General features: G+C 35.2%; 1 protein-coding gene across 3 annotated transcripts in view; it reads right to left on the reverse strand.

Moving 5' to 3' along the window:
* Positions 1–2,986: 2,986 nt before the first annotated feature.
* The window catches only part of LOC136031975 (protein quick-to-court-like), a 45,504-nt gene continuing 34,013 nt past the window's right edge, over positions 2,987–14,477 (reverse strand). For all 3 annotated transcript variants that reach the window (XM_065712006.1, XM_065712008.1, XM_065712007.1), the window contains one exon: positions 2,987–3,273. In XM_065712006.1, coding sequence (XP_065568078.1) covers positions 3,073–3,273 — 201 coding nt within the window. In that variant the 3' untranslated portion in view covers positions 2,987–3,072. The remainder of the gene's footprint in view (positions 3,274–14,477) is intronic.

Consider the following 14,477-nt stretch of genomic DNA (forward strand, 5'->3'; position numbering starts at 1 on the left):
TTGGTTACTAGGGCGCGGGCCATCCACATATTGTCACGGTGGCGTGAAATATGCATAGTTTTAAGACCTCTCAGGAATGTCCAAATGCAAAAATGTCTCTTTTTCTTGCAGATGCGTCTAACGGAGAAATGACTACGATGTATTTTCATTAAGACTTCTCAGAAACAACAATTCTGATATAGCTTGAATATATCTCTTATAATAAGCCTCTCCTCTGGAATTGGTTACTAGGGTTCCCACCTTTCTGTAGTTCATGATTCTTTTTGCTTATATGTTAGCCTTTATGAGCTTTTATCCTGTTTTGTTTTTTCGTTGGTTGTGTTTTAACTAATTTTTCTGTGTTTAAATAATGCTTGTAAATTTTTTATTAATAAAATTTGTATGTACAAAAGCCTTCATTCTTGAGATTTCTTGTTCCAAACAAAGACTTTTGATCATATGTGAAGGTGTACCACATTCTAGCCTTAATTATACTCTCGCTTTTATTTTATTTCTGATAGCACGTTCAAGTTCCAATAGAGTAAAAGACTCTGTTACTAAAAAATGCGTAGTGAACGAGCCCCAATATTATCTTATAACATCCTTTAAAGCATTACTTAACATGCCATGGCATATCAAATATAATCAATTTCCAGTAAACGACTCCCCCCTCCCTGTATGCCAATTATTGCATCCATATGGGAATACACAATCCTTTTAATCATTATAGTAAGCGGAGACAGGGAATTCTCCTTACATGCAATATGTTATCATGTAGGAAGTATTTCTCGAATCAAAATATCAGAAACGCTTTCATAGTCCACCTGTTTAGCGCTCCAATCCATGGCAGTCCTATCTCTTTTGAATCCTAGTGCTGACAAAAAATCTTTAGATTATAAAGGTTCCTTGAAAACAAAATGCCTCGAGAGAAAATGATATCTCTTAAAGTATCTTGTAACGAGCCACGTACACATTGTCATTACGTAGCACCCATTTGTGTATCCTCCACAGTTACAAGCAGGGATCTCCCATGAGGCGTTGAAGTCTAGAATGTCAGGCAAGATTGTGACATCCTTAATATAATTGAACATTCACCTATTACATAACAACCAATGAAATCTTGGATAATGTATCAGAAAAAAATCTTGAAATGTATTGAAACGTCTAGAAAAGACGTCTTGTAGGTGTAATTGGTTGCCCTCCCCTTATGGAATTGCTCGCTAAGCCCCCCCGTGGGAATTGCTTGCTAGGGTCCAGTGTCTTGAAGGTTCCCCTCTAGAGGAACCTTCAATACAGAAATGTATTGAAACGTCTTGAAAAGAAGTATTATTGGTAAAATTGGTGGTAGCCCCCCCGACGAAATTGCTCGCTAGGATCCCCGGCGGCATTGCATTCTAGGGTCCCCCGTGAGGTTGGTTGCTATGGCCCCAGTGGAATTGCTCGCTAGGGGTTGCCGCTGGAATTGGTTGCTAGGGTTCGGTGTCTTGAAGGTTCCCCACTAGGGGGTCCCTGAAGTGTAGTATGTCACGAGAGATCGCGTCAATGTTAACATAAGTAAACATTCCACTATTACATAACAACAAAAAAATCCTGAAAAATGTCGTGAAGAAAATGTGTTAAAAACGTTTGAAACGTCTTGAAAAACGTCTTGAAGAGAAATGTTTTAATAAACTTCTTGATATCTCTTGAAGCGTCTTGAAAAACGTCTTGAAGGAAAATGTCTTAATAAACTTCTTGAAAAGTCCTGAAACGTCTTGAAAAGCGTCTCGAAGAAAAAATGTCTTAAAACGAATTGGAATGTCTTAAAAGTCTTGAAGAAAAATATCTTTAAAAAACTTCCCCGCTTGATTAGTGAACTCTAAAACATCCTGTTATGTAACAACCAAAGAAATCATTTGCATTAGTAAACAAACCCTATTACGTAACAACCAAAGAAAATACACTCTTTATTATGTAACACCCAAAGCCTATTACATAACAACTAAAGGAATTCTGATTTGGCGGGCTCCTGAAGGCTTTTGGGGGCCCTGAAGGTTTTTTAAGGAATAAAAGAAACTATTAAGTAATTAACATGCTTCGTTTAGAAGCCATTCCCTATTATGTAGACACCTGCAACTCGAAGAAAAATTCCCTATTATGTAATATGTACCTCATCTTGCCCTGAGGTGGATCGCCGTAAAACCTTCTTGGTCATCTTAAATCATTAAGGGAACAAAAGACTAGTGCCTATGGGTCCCTTTAAAATCATTATGTTGTCACTACTTATACGTAAACAAAGGATAAATTTCATGACTTACAGAGGTTTTCCCAGGAACTTTGGAGGGTCATGTTATCTCCAAAGGCATAGTTACTGGACTTTTCAACTATGCTGAACAAAATAGCTATCTCAAAATTTTGTTCAGATGACTTTGAGCAAAAAAGGGAATGGGAGGGGGGCTAGTTGCCTTCCAATCTTTTTGCTCTCTTAAAAAGGCTCACGAGAATTTTTAACTCCTTTCAAATGAGCCCCTTACTGACATTCCATGACTATTGGCTCAAAGCGATCACCCCTGGTAAAAACCCAAATAAACGCACATGACTCTGATGGGGTATTTTCCTTTTTTTCGGAAATCGGGCAAATTTTCTCAGGCTCGTAGCTTTTGATGGGTAACACTGAAATTAATGAATCATATATTTGGGATCAGCCTGATAAGCCTTTTTTTTTATATATCTATTGATATTAAATTCCGTTTTTTAGAGATTCAGTTACCATTGATTCGCGTCGCTCGCTCCTTACTTACAGTTCGTAACTGCTTGACACTGCTGATACTTAATATTAATACTTAATGGCAATAAGTTTCCTAGGCTACTTGATGGCCTAGATTCAAGTTACTTCAATAATGTCTTTTGTAGTCTATATCATACCAGAAATTAGCATTTATTGGACTCAAACGACCCCTCTGACAATCAGGATTATGGTTATAGTCAATGTAAATTTGCATGACGACCTGTCAATGATAATAAAATGTCAATGTTTAAAACTTTATTTTCAAAGAATCTGGCAGCTCTGAAAATGTGATAGTCCAAAAATAAATGATATAACAACCCCCAATCTCAGCCAAACCAATTTTTTGACGCTTTATCAACCAACAAACGTTCTTGAGGAGAAAACCCTAGGATACTTTGGACGGCTTTTAAGTGGTTTCTATGGTTTTCATGGTCTGTAAGAAGGTAAAAAACAGCAGAACGCAAGAATTTAAGCATCGTTTCTGGATCAGAAGTTTCTTTTGCGCTTATTGATGTCCCTTGTCCATCCTGAAAAAAACATTATTTTTTAGTGACTTCCTAACAGTTGCTGTTTCAGAGATTCACAAATAAATTTCAGTCCATGAATACCAGTAGGGAAGGGGGCAATCCCCTCAAAAAAGAGAATTCAGTAAAAATTGTATAAATTAGAAGCACGAGATTTATTCATTTTAAGCCCAGTAAAAAAAAGCTTCCGGTAGCGCTTACACTCTGGGAAATTTAGTGGTATTGCTCATGTTTCCATCTATGACCACATCAATTATTCAACAATGCTTACCTTAAAATTTATAGCAAAAAAAAAATAACATTTAATTTTGTATGTTACTGTGCTTTACTTTAATTTATTGTGTATTTACTGTGCTTTATATATATCCCCATTCCAGTAGTGGCCCCTTTATCCATCCCATTTAATGAAAGGTCAACTCTGCTCTTGCAGTCTCAAAGCAGCAGAAAAGGTCTACCTTTTCTGCTGCTATTCTGCAGTCTCACCTTTTTCTGATTTCTTACTTAAGACCTTTTTTCTTATTTCTGCTTTCTTACTTTCTTACTTAAGACCTTTCTTACTTGAAAGTAGACCTTTCATGACCTTTCTTACTTAAAACCGGTACTACTAAGATCGTGGAAGAATTATCTTGAGGAGTGGGTCCCTCGAAGAAATTAAATCTGGTTTGAAACATCGTATCTCACTGAATTTTGAATAACGAATTGCTCTTCTCTGCTTTAATTATATTAGTGGAATTTCACAGGAATCATTTAACCTTCTTCTGTGCTATTTCATCTTATTATAGGCTGCCTCCTCTTTGCAATACAACATTTGCAGGTATAAATAAAATGAGTCAAGGGCCTGTGATTGCTTGCAGAGTCAAGGTTCTGTGATTGATTGTGTAAGGGGTCAAAACTAATTGACAGGAGTATATCACCAAATCTGAAAAATTACGTAGGGATCTTAACGGACCCGGGTTTACTCACAACTCACAACCTCTATTTATTTAAACTCCCAGAGACTTTTTATTGCGCGATTTTAAGTCTGCTTATGCGCTTCACGTCAACTTTAGAAGGAATTATTGGTCCCTGGACTGCACCGGTAGGACTCTTGGTTTTCTTGCGGCCCTAACAATCTCAGTGATCTAAATGATAAGAAAAATATGACAGTGAACTGAAACACACACAAAAAAAAAACAATAAACCGCAGAATAAACAATCGAAACAAAAAGAGAAAGTAAAAACCAGATAAATCTAAATAAAGAAAACAAATATAATTAAAATTTCTAGAATAAAATAAACCAAATGTACAATGGTTGATCCCACAAAATATTTGGTTTGTCTATTCTTTCTATATCCACATTTTCCTTTATCGTTTTAATTTTTCCTGGTTTTTATCTCTATTCTCTTATTTTTTCCTTTAAGTCCTCTATTTTCTTGGTGCTTCTGATTCCGTTAGTTTTTGTTCTCCTTTGCCGTGAAGAAGCCTTTTTTGATACAAGGGAAAGATTCGCATTATTTTTCTTTTTTTGCCTTTTCCACTTTCTTTTTGTATTTTCTCTTTTTTTTTAAATTATGCACAGACATTTCAATTGGAAAAATGAAGCTTCCTGCTTGACACTCAACGAGGCTAGTCGATTCTGGGTTAAAGAAGGTATACATCCATTGTAAGTGAATGCGAAATGCCTTTGTTTAAAAAAAAATAGACATAGAAATACCGAAGTGGCTACCAATTTAATTGACGAGAAAAGTTTAACACACTTTACTGAAAAGTTTAACACAACCTGAATATGAGGTTGTTGAAGCTGAAATCCAAACCGTATACAACACATTAGTTAGAGAGAGGCACAAAATATATAGAATGGGAGATTATAAAGGAAGAGGGAGAATTGTAAACATATCGCCAACAAAATAAAAACAAACAAAGAACGTACTTTAGCCCATAGTAACCAAAAACTTCAAAACACCTTAAAAAAACTGTCAACAGTTGAAGAATTGCCCTTTTAAGTTGACTCAGGAGCAGTAACTAAAATTTTGATTCATCTGAATGGTAAAAGTTTGTTGCAAAAACAAATTTACTTGATTCTCGAAAAATTGCCAGAAACCCACCGAAAGTGACGTCTGATCGAAATGAAAACCCACCGGTTGGAATCATCATAGCCTAAAACTTCGTTTAGGAGAAACACACTTCTCCATCTTTAGCAACGAAGGAAATCACTTTTTCTCACGAGAAGCAGTGATATGTCTGCCTTTTTATTCTCCATTGTTATTTTTCGGCGTCATTAGTGGAACACTGATACATCAAAGAGAGATTTTTGAGGGCTCATTTGAAAGCTAATTTTTATAGCTACGTGCTTTTTGTAAATAACAAAACGTAATATTATGTAGTTTTGACAAAAAACTACCTCTTCATATGCAAGATTCTAGTATAAAACACAAGTATCCTTAGAAACGCTAATGCAAAATCTACACTAGGAGGGAGATCTAACCGTCAAAATAGGAGGAGGAAACGAAACAGAGTTGTATATTCTATATTATTGGTACTTGGAACAAGCTCGAGGCGATATTGCTTGGGACTATCACAAGAACAAAATTAGGTAGAAGGACTATAGTGGCAAAAGCCATTATAGATTAGTACCAACAGCAGATAACAGTTTACTAATAGTTAGTAAACTGTTAGTACTGATAATACTAACAGTTTAAGTACTTTCCAGAAAGCGCCTGCAATCAAAAAGTATACCTAACGACGTACATTTCAGAAAATTCGGCAAATATTCCTACAAAGCATTTGCTAACCTTTCTTTTCAAAAATAGGGATTACTAAAAATAATATGCATCAGATAGATAAAAAAAAGTCATTAGAGTACAAAATACGGTTGCGAATGCTAAATGCTATCAAGTTTAGCATAAGAGATCCTATTTAATTCAGAAGGCTTGTGAGGAAAATCTCGAGAGAGACGATTTTGCCAAATAACAGCAAGCTATCCGCTTAAGTACGACCAAAGCTCACAGTCCACTGAAAAGAATGGCTGAGGTATCTGTTTTACTATTTTGTGTTTCCACCCTTTTTTTGACAAATGTACCTGTTGATTTGGCAACTTTACTCTAATGGTCCAGCCGAGGTTATGTAGATCTAGACTGTGAATTGTAGATGGGCTACATTTATGGGTAAGATGCAATATTCTATGTCAGGGATCATGCAGGGCAAACTTATTTTAAAAAAAGTGAATTTAGTTACTCCGATACAGAAAAAGTGACCAAATGCAAAGATTCTGGTAAGTTTGGAATATAGGATCATAATGAGATAGCTAGGAAATGCAATTTTTGATGTGAACAAAGTCTGTGGTTTCACAGACGAGCGATGCGGTGCGGAATATGCAATACATTGTGTTTTTCGCAACGCACCTGTCTGTGTGAAAAGTTAGTAAGACGCTAGATTACAACGCCAGAAAAGAGGTGCAAGGTTTCGAAAGTAATTTGAATAGGTCTATGAAATAGTTTGTTTTCACGTTAGATAGTTCTTATCTTTAAAAATACATAAACATTCAATTTTTATGTTGGAAAAGATTATTCACTTTAAGAGACTGTTCGTACTCTTGCATGACATCAGTGAATATGTCAAAAGTACAATAGCCATGGCCCAGGGTGTTTTATTTCACGGTTGAAAAAAAAAATCTGGAAGAATAGGAAGATATTTCTTCTAATCAACAACTGGATATTAGAAGCTACAGTGATGACAGTGGTCAAACATGGTTATAAAACATGGGCACTTCGAAAAACAGAGGAAGATTTGCTAGATGTTCTCCAGATAAGTTGCCTACGGATTGCTTTGGCACCCGACTGACTGACCGTGTTTCAAACAGTAGGTTGTACAAAAAGTGTGGTTCAATCCCGCTCTCTAGGACTATAATGAGATGGCTAGGGCGCGTTCTGGGGATGACAACATTTCCAAAGATTGTCTTTTTCGGCCAACCGTCTAGGGCTAAAAGGAAAGCAGGTCGTCCTCAATTAGGGTGGAAGGATGTCGTAAGGAAAATTTTAAGAGAAATTAGAACTTCTTGAAAGGGTGTAAAAAGGGAGGATTTGAATGGATTGGGAAGGAAAAGGAGTTTTAATAGCTGTGTTGACCTGAGCTGACTTGGTGCTGCGGTGAGTTGTTAGTGCTACTAGTAGTAGCAGTATTAATGTCTGTAATGAGAAAAAATCTCTTGGCCTCAGGCATAAAAAAGAAAAAGAATGTACATTTTTATTGTGAGTATATGAAAATCTAATGACTCTAAATGTAAAAGTACTCCGAAGAGATACTCCCTTTGGTTACCCATTGCATAACACAACGTAATTATTTTCTGATTAGTGATTTGCGGGGTACTATGGACACTTACCAAACATATAAACTGAAAGTTGATCATGTTCTGGGCGATCTACTTCTTATGAAATCTTTGCAGATAGTTATAAATACAAATATTATTACACACATTAATTCATTTTTTTTAAACTACTTCACGTCCCATTAATCGGGATTATTATTTCAACGAAACCATTGATAATACGAAAATTAAGCCGAGAGTTTTGAATTAAAATCAAATAGTTGTGGGCATCAAGCCATGGCTAATTGTAGAAAAAGCCAAAACAGGTGGTCCAATTGAGTGAGAGGCAAATCTGGCATTAACCCCCCTTATTAGGATTGTTTAAAAATCTTGGAATGAGTAACACATTAGGAATGGTGTGCTTATAACTGTACACTCGTGAAACTAAACCCTTAGCAACTGAACCCCTGTAACTGGATCCCCGAGCAGCTGAGCCCCAGTGTAACAGAACCCCCAGGCAACTGAACATCAATGCAACTGAACCCCCTTGCAATGGAACCCCCGTACAACTGAAGCTGGTGCAACTGAACCTCCGTGCAACTGAACCCTCGTGTAACTAACCCTAGGTACAACTGAACCCTAGTTAACTGAACAGAGATGGAATTTAACCCCGTCAAACTCAAACTCATTTAACTGAACCCCAAGCAACTGAACCCGTGCAACTGGACCCCCGTGCACCTGAATCCTCGTGTAATTGAACCGTCGTGCAACTGAACTCCTGTACTTAGTTTTTCAGTATCTTACAAATACGAGGCAATATCATGGGGTAAAACACAAGATATAATCTGCACGTGTTCATCCTTGTTGAAATTATTTGTTTTTGAAGCCATGATACAAATGACTGTTAAGATAATTCATTAAAAGGTATGTTTTTTTTTTGTCGCAAAAGTGAAGAAAATCGGGTCAAAAACCGTTAAAGTCAGATTTATTTCTACTGCTTTCAGACGAACCACAACTTTCCTTAACGTTGAGTTAATAAACATCGCTGTTGAAATTCTTTGAACTTGTTAATTTAGATGACGAATTTTTATCAGCTGTCTTTGGGGAGAATGCAGCTAAAAAGAGCGTTGGAGGGAGAGTGGTTGCACTCCGGCCTTATTCCAACATCCCCCTTATCATACCCTGAAATTTTACTTAATACCCTCAGCTGTTCTCAACATATTATGCGTGTTCTTGTGAAACTAAATGCACATCGTGTCTTTTGATTTAGTTGAAGTCTGCCCTAAATATTTCCCGAATGGCGTGGCGGCTGATACAGTCAACCGTTCTTTAGATATTACTGGTATTTCCTTTTCACAGCCAATAAAGGAAAAGGTGTTTTTTGTTTATTGTGTTTGGGTCTTATCCTTTTCCTTTTCTTCTTGACTTTTCCTTTAAGTTTGACCTTAATACTTCCAGCTTTTTGGCCATCCGGGATCAAACATGCCCTGTTTTATTAATAAAAAACCTTATATGTTAACAATAGGCAACGTGCATAACTTATAACCCTTGCAACAGGGGCTGGGGGTTGTGAAGCTTGGAGGTTTAGTTATTAATATTAGGACTGTTTTAAATGAAATTGCTATATCAAACTATTGAACAGATGCATTTGGGGGAAAATGGTGGTTGGAAGGGGAAGGCTGGCTGCCCTTCGATAACTTTTGATTCTCAAAAAATGAAGTAGAACTTTCAACTTCCAGTCGTATGAGCCTCCTCCAAAGTTTTTACGACCATTCCTTTCATAAAAACTTTATATTCTAATAATAATCGACTTGAATAACTCACGGCCCCTGCCTTGGGGGCTGTGGGAAGTTTTATCAATATGGAAGGCATTGTTTTTCGGCCTTTGTGATTTATATTGAACAAATTTCTTGTATCAAAATTTTGAATTGGAAGCATTTGGGAACAAAAAAAGCGCGGGGAAACGGATACCCTTCGATCACTTTTGGCTCTTAAAAAAAGGCATTATAAATTTCAATTTACAATTGAAATGAGCCCCCTCTGAAGTTCACGTCACCACCCCCTCCATTTGAAATGCACCCGGAAAAATACCAATAAACAATAAATCACTGAAGGGTCGTGGATCTTTAGTATAGACTAAAGTATATATAGACTTTAGTATACATATATATATATATATATATATATATATATATATATATATATATATATATATATATATATATATATATATATATATATATATATATATATATATATATATATATATATATATATATATATATATATATATATATATATATATATATATATATATATATATATATATATATATATATATATGTATACTAAAGTCTATATATACTTTAGTCTATACTAAAGATCCACGAGGCTTCAGTTATTATATATATATGTATATAATCACTATATATATATATATATATATATACTAGCTGTTGGGGTGGCGCTTCGCGCCACCCCAACACCTAGTTGGTGGGGGCGCTTCGCAGCCCCCCCCCCCCAAGCCCCCCCGCGCGCGTAAGTCGTTACGCGCCATAATAGCTACGCGCCATTGTAGTTGTGTCCCTATGTCCCACCTGTGAATATAGATATATATATATATATATATATATATATATATATATATATATATATATATATATATATATATATATATATATATATATATATATATGGTTTTAACTACGTAAAACTTGCGAATATACAACATTCTTTGCTGTCCCATTGTCTTTTCATATAAATAGATTGTCAGGTTTACCGACTCTTGAACATGCAACATATAATGGTCCATGGGAAAACAATCTGTATTCAGATCTATACCTCATGATTCTAATGATTGCCCTTGAGCTTTGTTGATGGTGATTGCTAATCGACCATTCCCTGTCCCGGTGTCCCGGTCGTCATTTATATCCCCCTGTTTCCCCCGGTGTCCCCGTTGTAGTTGTGTCCCTGTGTCCCGGTCGTCATTTATATTCCCTGTGTCCCGGTCGTCATTTGTATCCCGGTGTCCCGGTCTGTATATACATTCGTTTTTTAGTTTTGTTTTTCTCCTTTATTTTTTTCCTTTTTTTTCTTTTTTAGCTTATTTAGATTTTTAGATTTTTTAGTTTTTTTATTAGTTTTTAGTTTTTTTTTCTTTTTAGTTTTTTGTCCCGGTCGTCATTTATATCCCCCTGTTTCCCCCGGTGTCCCCGTTGTAGTTGTGTCCCTGTGTCCCGGTCGTCATTTATATTCCCTGTGTCCCGGTCGTCATTTGTATCCCGGTGTACCGGTCTGTATATACATTCGTTTTTTAGTTTTGTTTTTCTCCTTTATTTTTTTCCTTTTTTTTTTCTTTTTTAGTTTATTTAGATTTTTAGATTTTTTAGTTTTTTTATTAGTTTTTAGTTTTTTTTTCTTTTAGTTTTTTTGTAGTTTTTACCTTCTTTTTAGTTTTGTTAATTTTTTTTTTTACTTATGTCCTGGTCGTCATTTATACTCCCTGTGTCCCGGTGCTTTGTTGATTGCTAATCGAACATTCCTTTTGTCCTGGTCGCTTTCTCTTTGAGTGTCGTCATTTATTTTTTTCTTTTTTAGTTCTTTTAGTTTTTACCTTTTTTAGTTTTTTTTAGTTTTTTAGATGAAAATTTTTTTTAGTTTTTTCCTTTTTTTCTTTTTAGTTTTTTATTGGTTTTTACCTTTATTTTAGCTTATTTTTCAGTTTTTTCCTTTTTTTTAGTTTTTTTTATTTTTTATTTTTTTTATTTTTTTAGTTTTTTAGCTTTTTTACTTTTTTTATTAGTTTTTAGTTTTTTTTTGTAGTTTTTGCCTTTTTTAGTTTTTTCAGTTTTTTTTTTTAGTTTTTTATTGGTTTTTACCTTTATTTTAGCTTATTTTTCAGTTTTTTCCTTTTTTTTAGTTTTTTTTAGTTTTCAGTTTTTTTTAGTTTTTTACCTTTTTTTAGTTTTTTTAGTTTTTTTAGTTTTATAGCTTTTTTATTTTTTTTTATTAGTTTTTAGTTTTTTTTGTAGTTGTTGCCTTTTTTTAGTTTTTTTAGTTTTTTAGCTTTTTTATTAGTTTTTAGTTTTTTTTGTAGTTTTTGCCTTTTTTTAGTTTTTTTAGTTTTTTAGCTTTTTTATTTTTTTTTATTAGTTTTTAGTTTTTTTTGTAGTTTTTGCCTTTTTTTAGTTTTTTCAGTTTTGACGTCACCTGATCCAGTTTTTTCAGGTGACGTCACCTGATCCATCCACAGACAGACAGACAACTTATTTTTATATATATAGATATATATATATATATATATATATATATATATATATATATATATTTTGTTTTGTAGTAGTTTAAGACTTAAACAGGGAGCCAGGAATAAGTTTATTTTTGCATCGTTGGTAAATTCTAAGTACCAAAACTTAAATCTATCTTATTTTTCCATCAATAGAGAGTTTTATAGCAGTCATTTGGAAAAATATAAAACAAAGTGACTATAAGGCAACCACGCCCCTCTCACGCTCCTTCCGATCAGAATTTCAAGATAGTTATTCTGCTCAAATAGCTGATAAGTCCAATAACATGCCTCTGGGGATGACAAGACCCACTAAAACCCTTGGGTAAGGGTTGTAATTTATACAATATGTTCATTGTTTACCTATGGTATTTGTGATTTTTAAAAGGGGGGGGCAGTGGCGTAGTTTCGTAAGAATTATGGGGGGGGGGCAAAGTTAGAGCCAATTTTCCTAAACCAAGTGAAAATGACGGTAAAAATCCAAGATAAGCGATATAGTACCATAATTGCGAATATATACTAAAGAAAACTGACCAGTGTCTCTGGATGCTTAATTATGCTGGCTTATGTTAGTTTTGAAAAGGTTTTTGAAGAAGCTAAATTTCAGCTGAGGTCTGAGGTCTGAGTGGTCTGAGTGGTCTAATCTGTGGTCTGAGGAGGGTGGGGGAGAATACTACCACATAGTAAATTATGGTCCTGAAGGGGGTATGTGTGATTCCTGGTTTAAAAAAATAAGAGTTTTAATGTGAAAACCTTCTGGAATCTCAAGGAGAGTGTTGAGCTGAATCAAAACACACTATGTTCACGTAGCCTGTAAAAAGAGCATTAGAACAGTATCTTAGAAATGGTTAAAGATATTACGTTAAAAATTGTAGGATACGGTAAGTGGTGAATTCAACAGACCAAAAGGGTAAATATGCATGCTACTACCACTGCTGTTACTGCTACCACAACTATTATTACAACGACTAGGCTACTGCTGCGACTACTACTAAGATTAAGGGTATTGAGGTGAAAATTTCAGAGAATGTTGATAGGGTAGTTGAACTAAATTGAAACACTGCGTGGATGCAGTTGCAAAAGGGCATATCTGGAAAACCATGTGAGAGGCTTTGAGTATAATGTTAGAACTTTCAGGTATGATGATGGGGATGTTGAACAAACCAAAAGGCACTACGTACATACCGCTAACACTACTACAGCTACTACTACCACTACAAAGACGACTGGCCGTTTTTCACGGCCCCTCCTTATCTTTAACAGGAACAAGTTCAGATATTATTCCCTCTCAATGTATTAGCATGCCAATACAGAATATTGCTACTATGCTGCCTGGCTTCATTTTCCGTGTCATTGCCAGTTTCATCAATGGCTTCCACTGCACACCTCCTTAATTCACATTTTAATGCTTTCTTCCCTTTCTTTGCATTCCTCTTATTTTCATATGATTTATCACTCAAATAATTCTTGTACAGGCCCCTCCTCCTCTATATTAAACAACGCATTTTCACTAATATTCCTTGCTGCGGTTAAAACTTTCTTTCCTAGGACACCATCAGTGACTTCAAAAACATTTTTCTAAAATTATTACATCCATATTCTGTATTATTAAATTTTAAACTCTCCTGTTTAGTATTTAACTATTCCTGGAAAGTTTCTCTCAAATACATATCTTGGAATGTGTTAACTTCGGTAATAAAACAGAGCTTTTTTATGGATTATTTTGACAGGCATTTATTTCATAACTTTAAAAAAACAAGCAATTCTACCAAGGCTGAACATGTACATAATCCAACTTGTTTTTTATCCCATGATAGCACCTTACATCTGCAGAATACTGAAAAAAAGAGTATGGATGTTCAGCTGTACGAGGGTTCAGTTACACGAGGGCTCAGTTGCAAGGAGGATCAGTTGCACGGGGGTTAAGTGTCACGGGGGTTCATTTACATGGGAGTACAGTTAAATAGGATTAAGTTGCACGGGGGATCATCTGCAGGAGGGTTCAGTTGCACGGGTGTTCAATTGTACGAGGATTCAGTCACAAGGAGGTCCACTTGCACGGGGGTACAGTTTATTGGAGGTCAGTTACACGGGAGCTCAGCTACAATGACTAACAGCAGGCATAGTAAAATACATAGCCAGCAGAATTTCTTCCGAATCCTTCCTATTTCGAAACCAACAGCCATCACGAAAAAAAAAATCATTTATTATTTGTCTCCATGGCAATAAGAGCTAAATAAAAAGCTATCCTATTGGTTTTCTTACCTGACCGTTCAATGGTTGATAAGAAAAAGTAATCGAGCCCGAAGATATTCTATAAACTAAATATCTATCGTGCAAAGCCATCGAATCAACCAATCGTGACGACAAGAAAAATCAAAGATTTTCGAAATCTACAAAACAACTTAAGGAGAATAAAACCAAAAAAAGTGAAGATTTCTAAATAAAAAGGAAAACAAAAGAAGCAAAGGTTACTAGCTTTTTCTAGGGCCATATTCAATTTCGGTCTGAGTTTTTGACCCGTTGATTTAAATATGTGAATCACCTTTCATATTGACTTTATAAGTCTGTTTCACAGTTTTTCTTTCTTTCCCTTTTTTTGGCAGAAAAGTGTCCGAAATTGACTATTTCTTTCACTT

Source organism: Artemia franciscana, chromosome 10 (assembly GCF_032884065.1).
Source record: "Artemia franciscana chromosome 10, ASM3288406v1, whole genome shotgun sequence".
NCBI classification, from domain to species: domain Eukaryota; kingdom Metazoa; phylum Arthropoda; class Branchiopoda; order Anostraca; family Artemiidae; genus Artemia; species Artemia franciscana.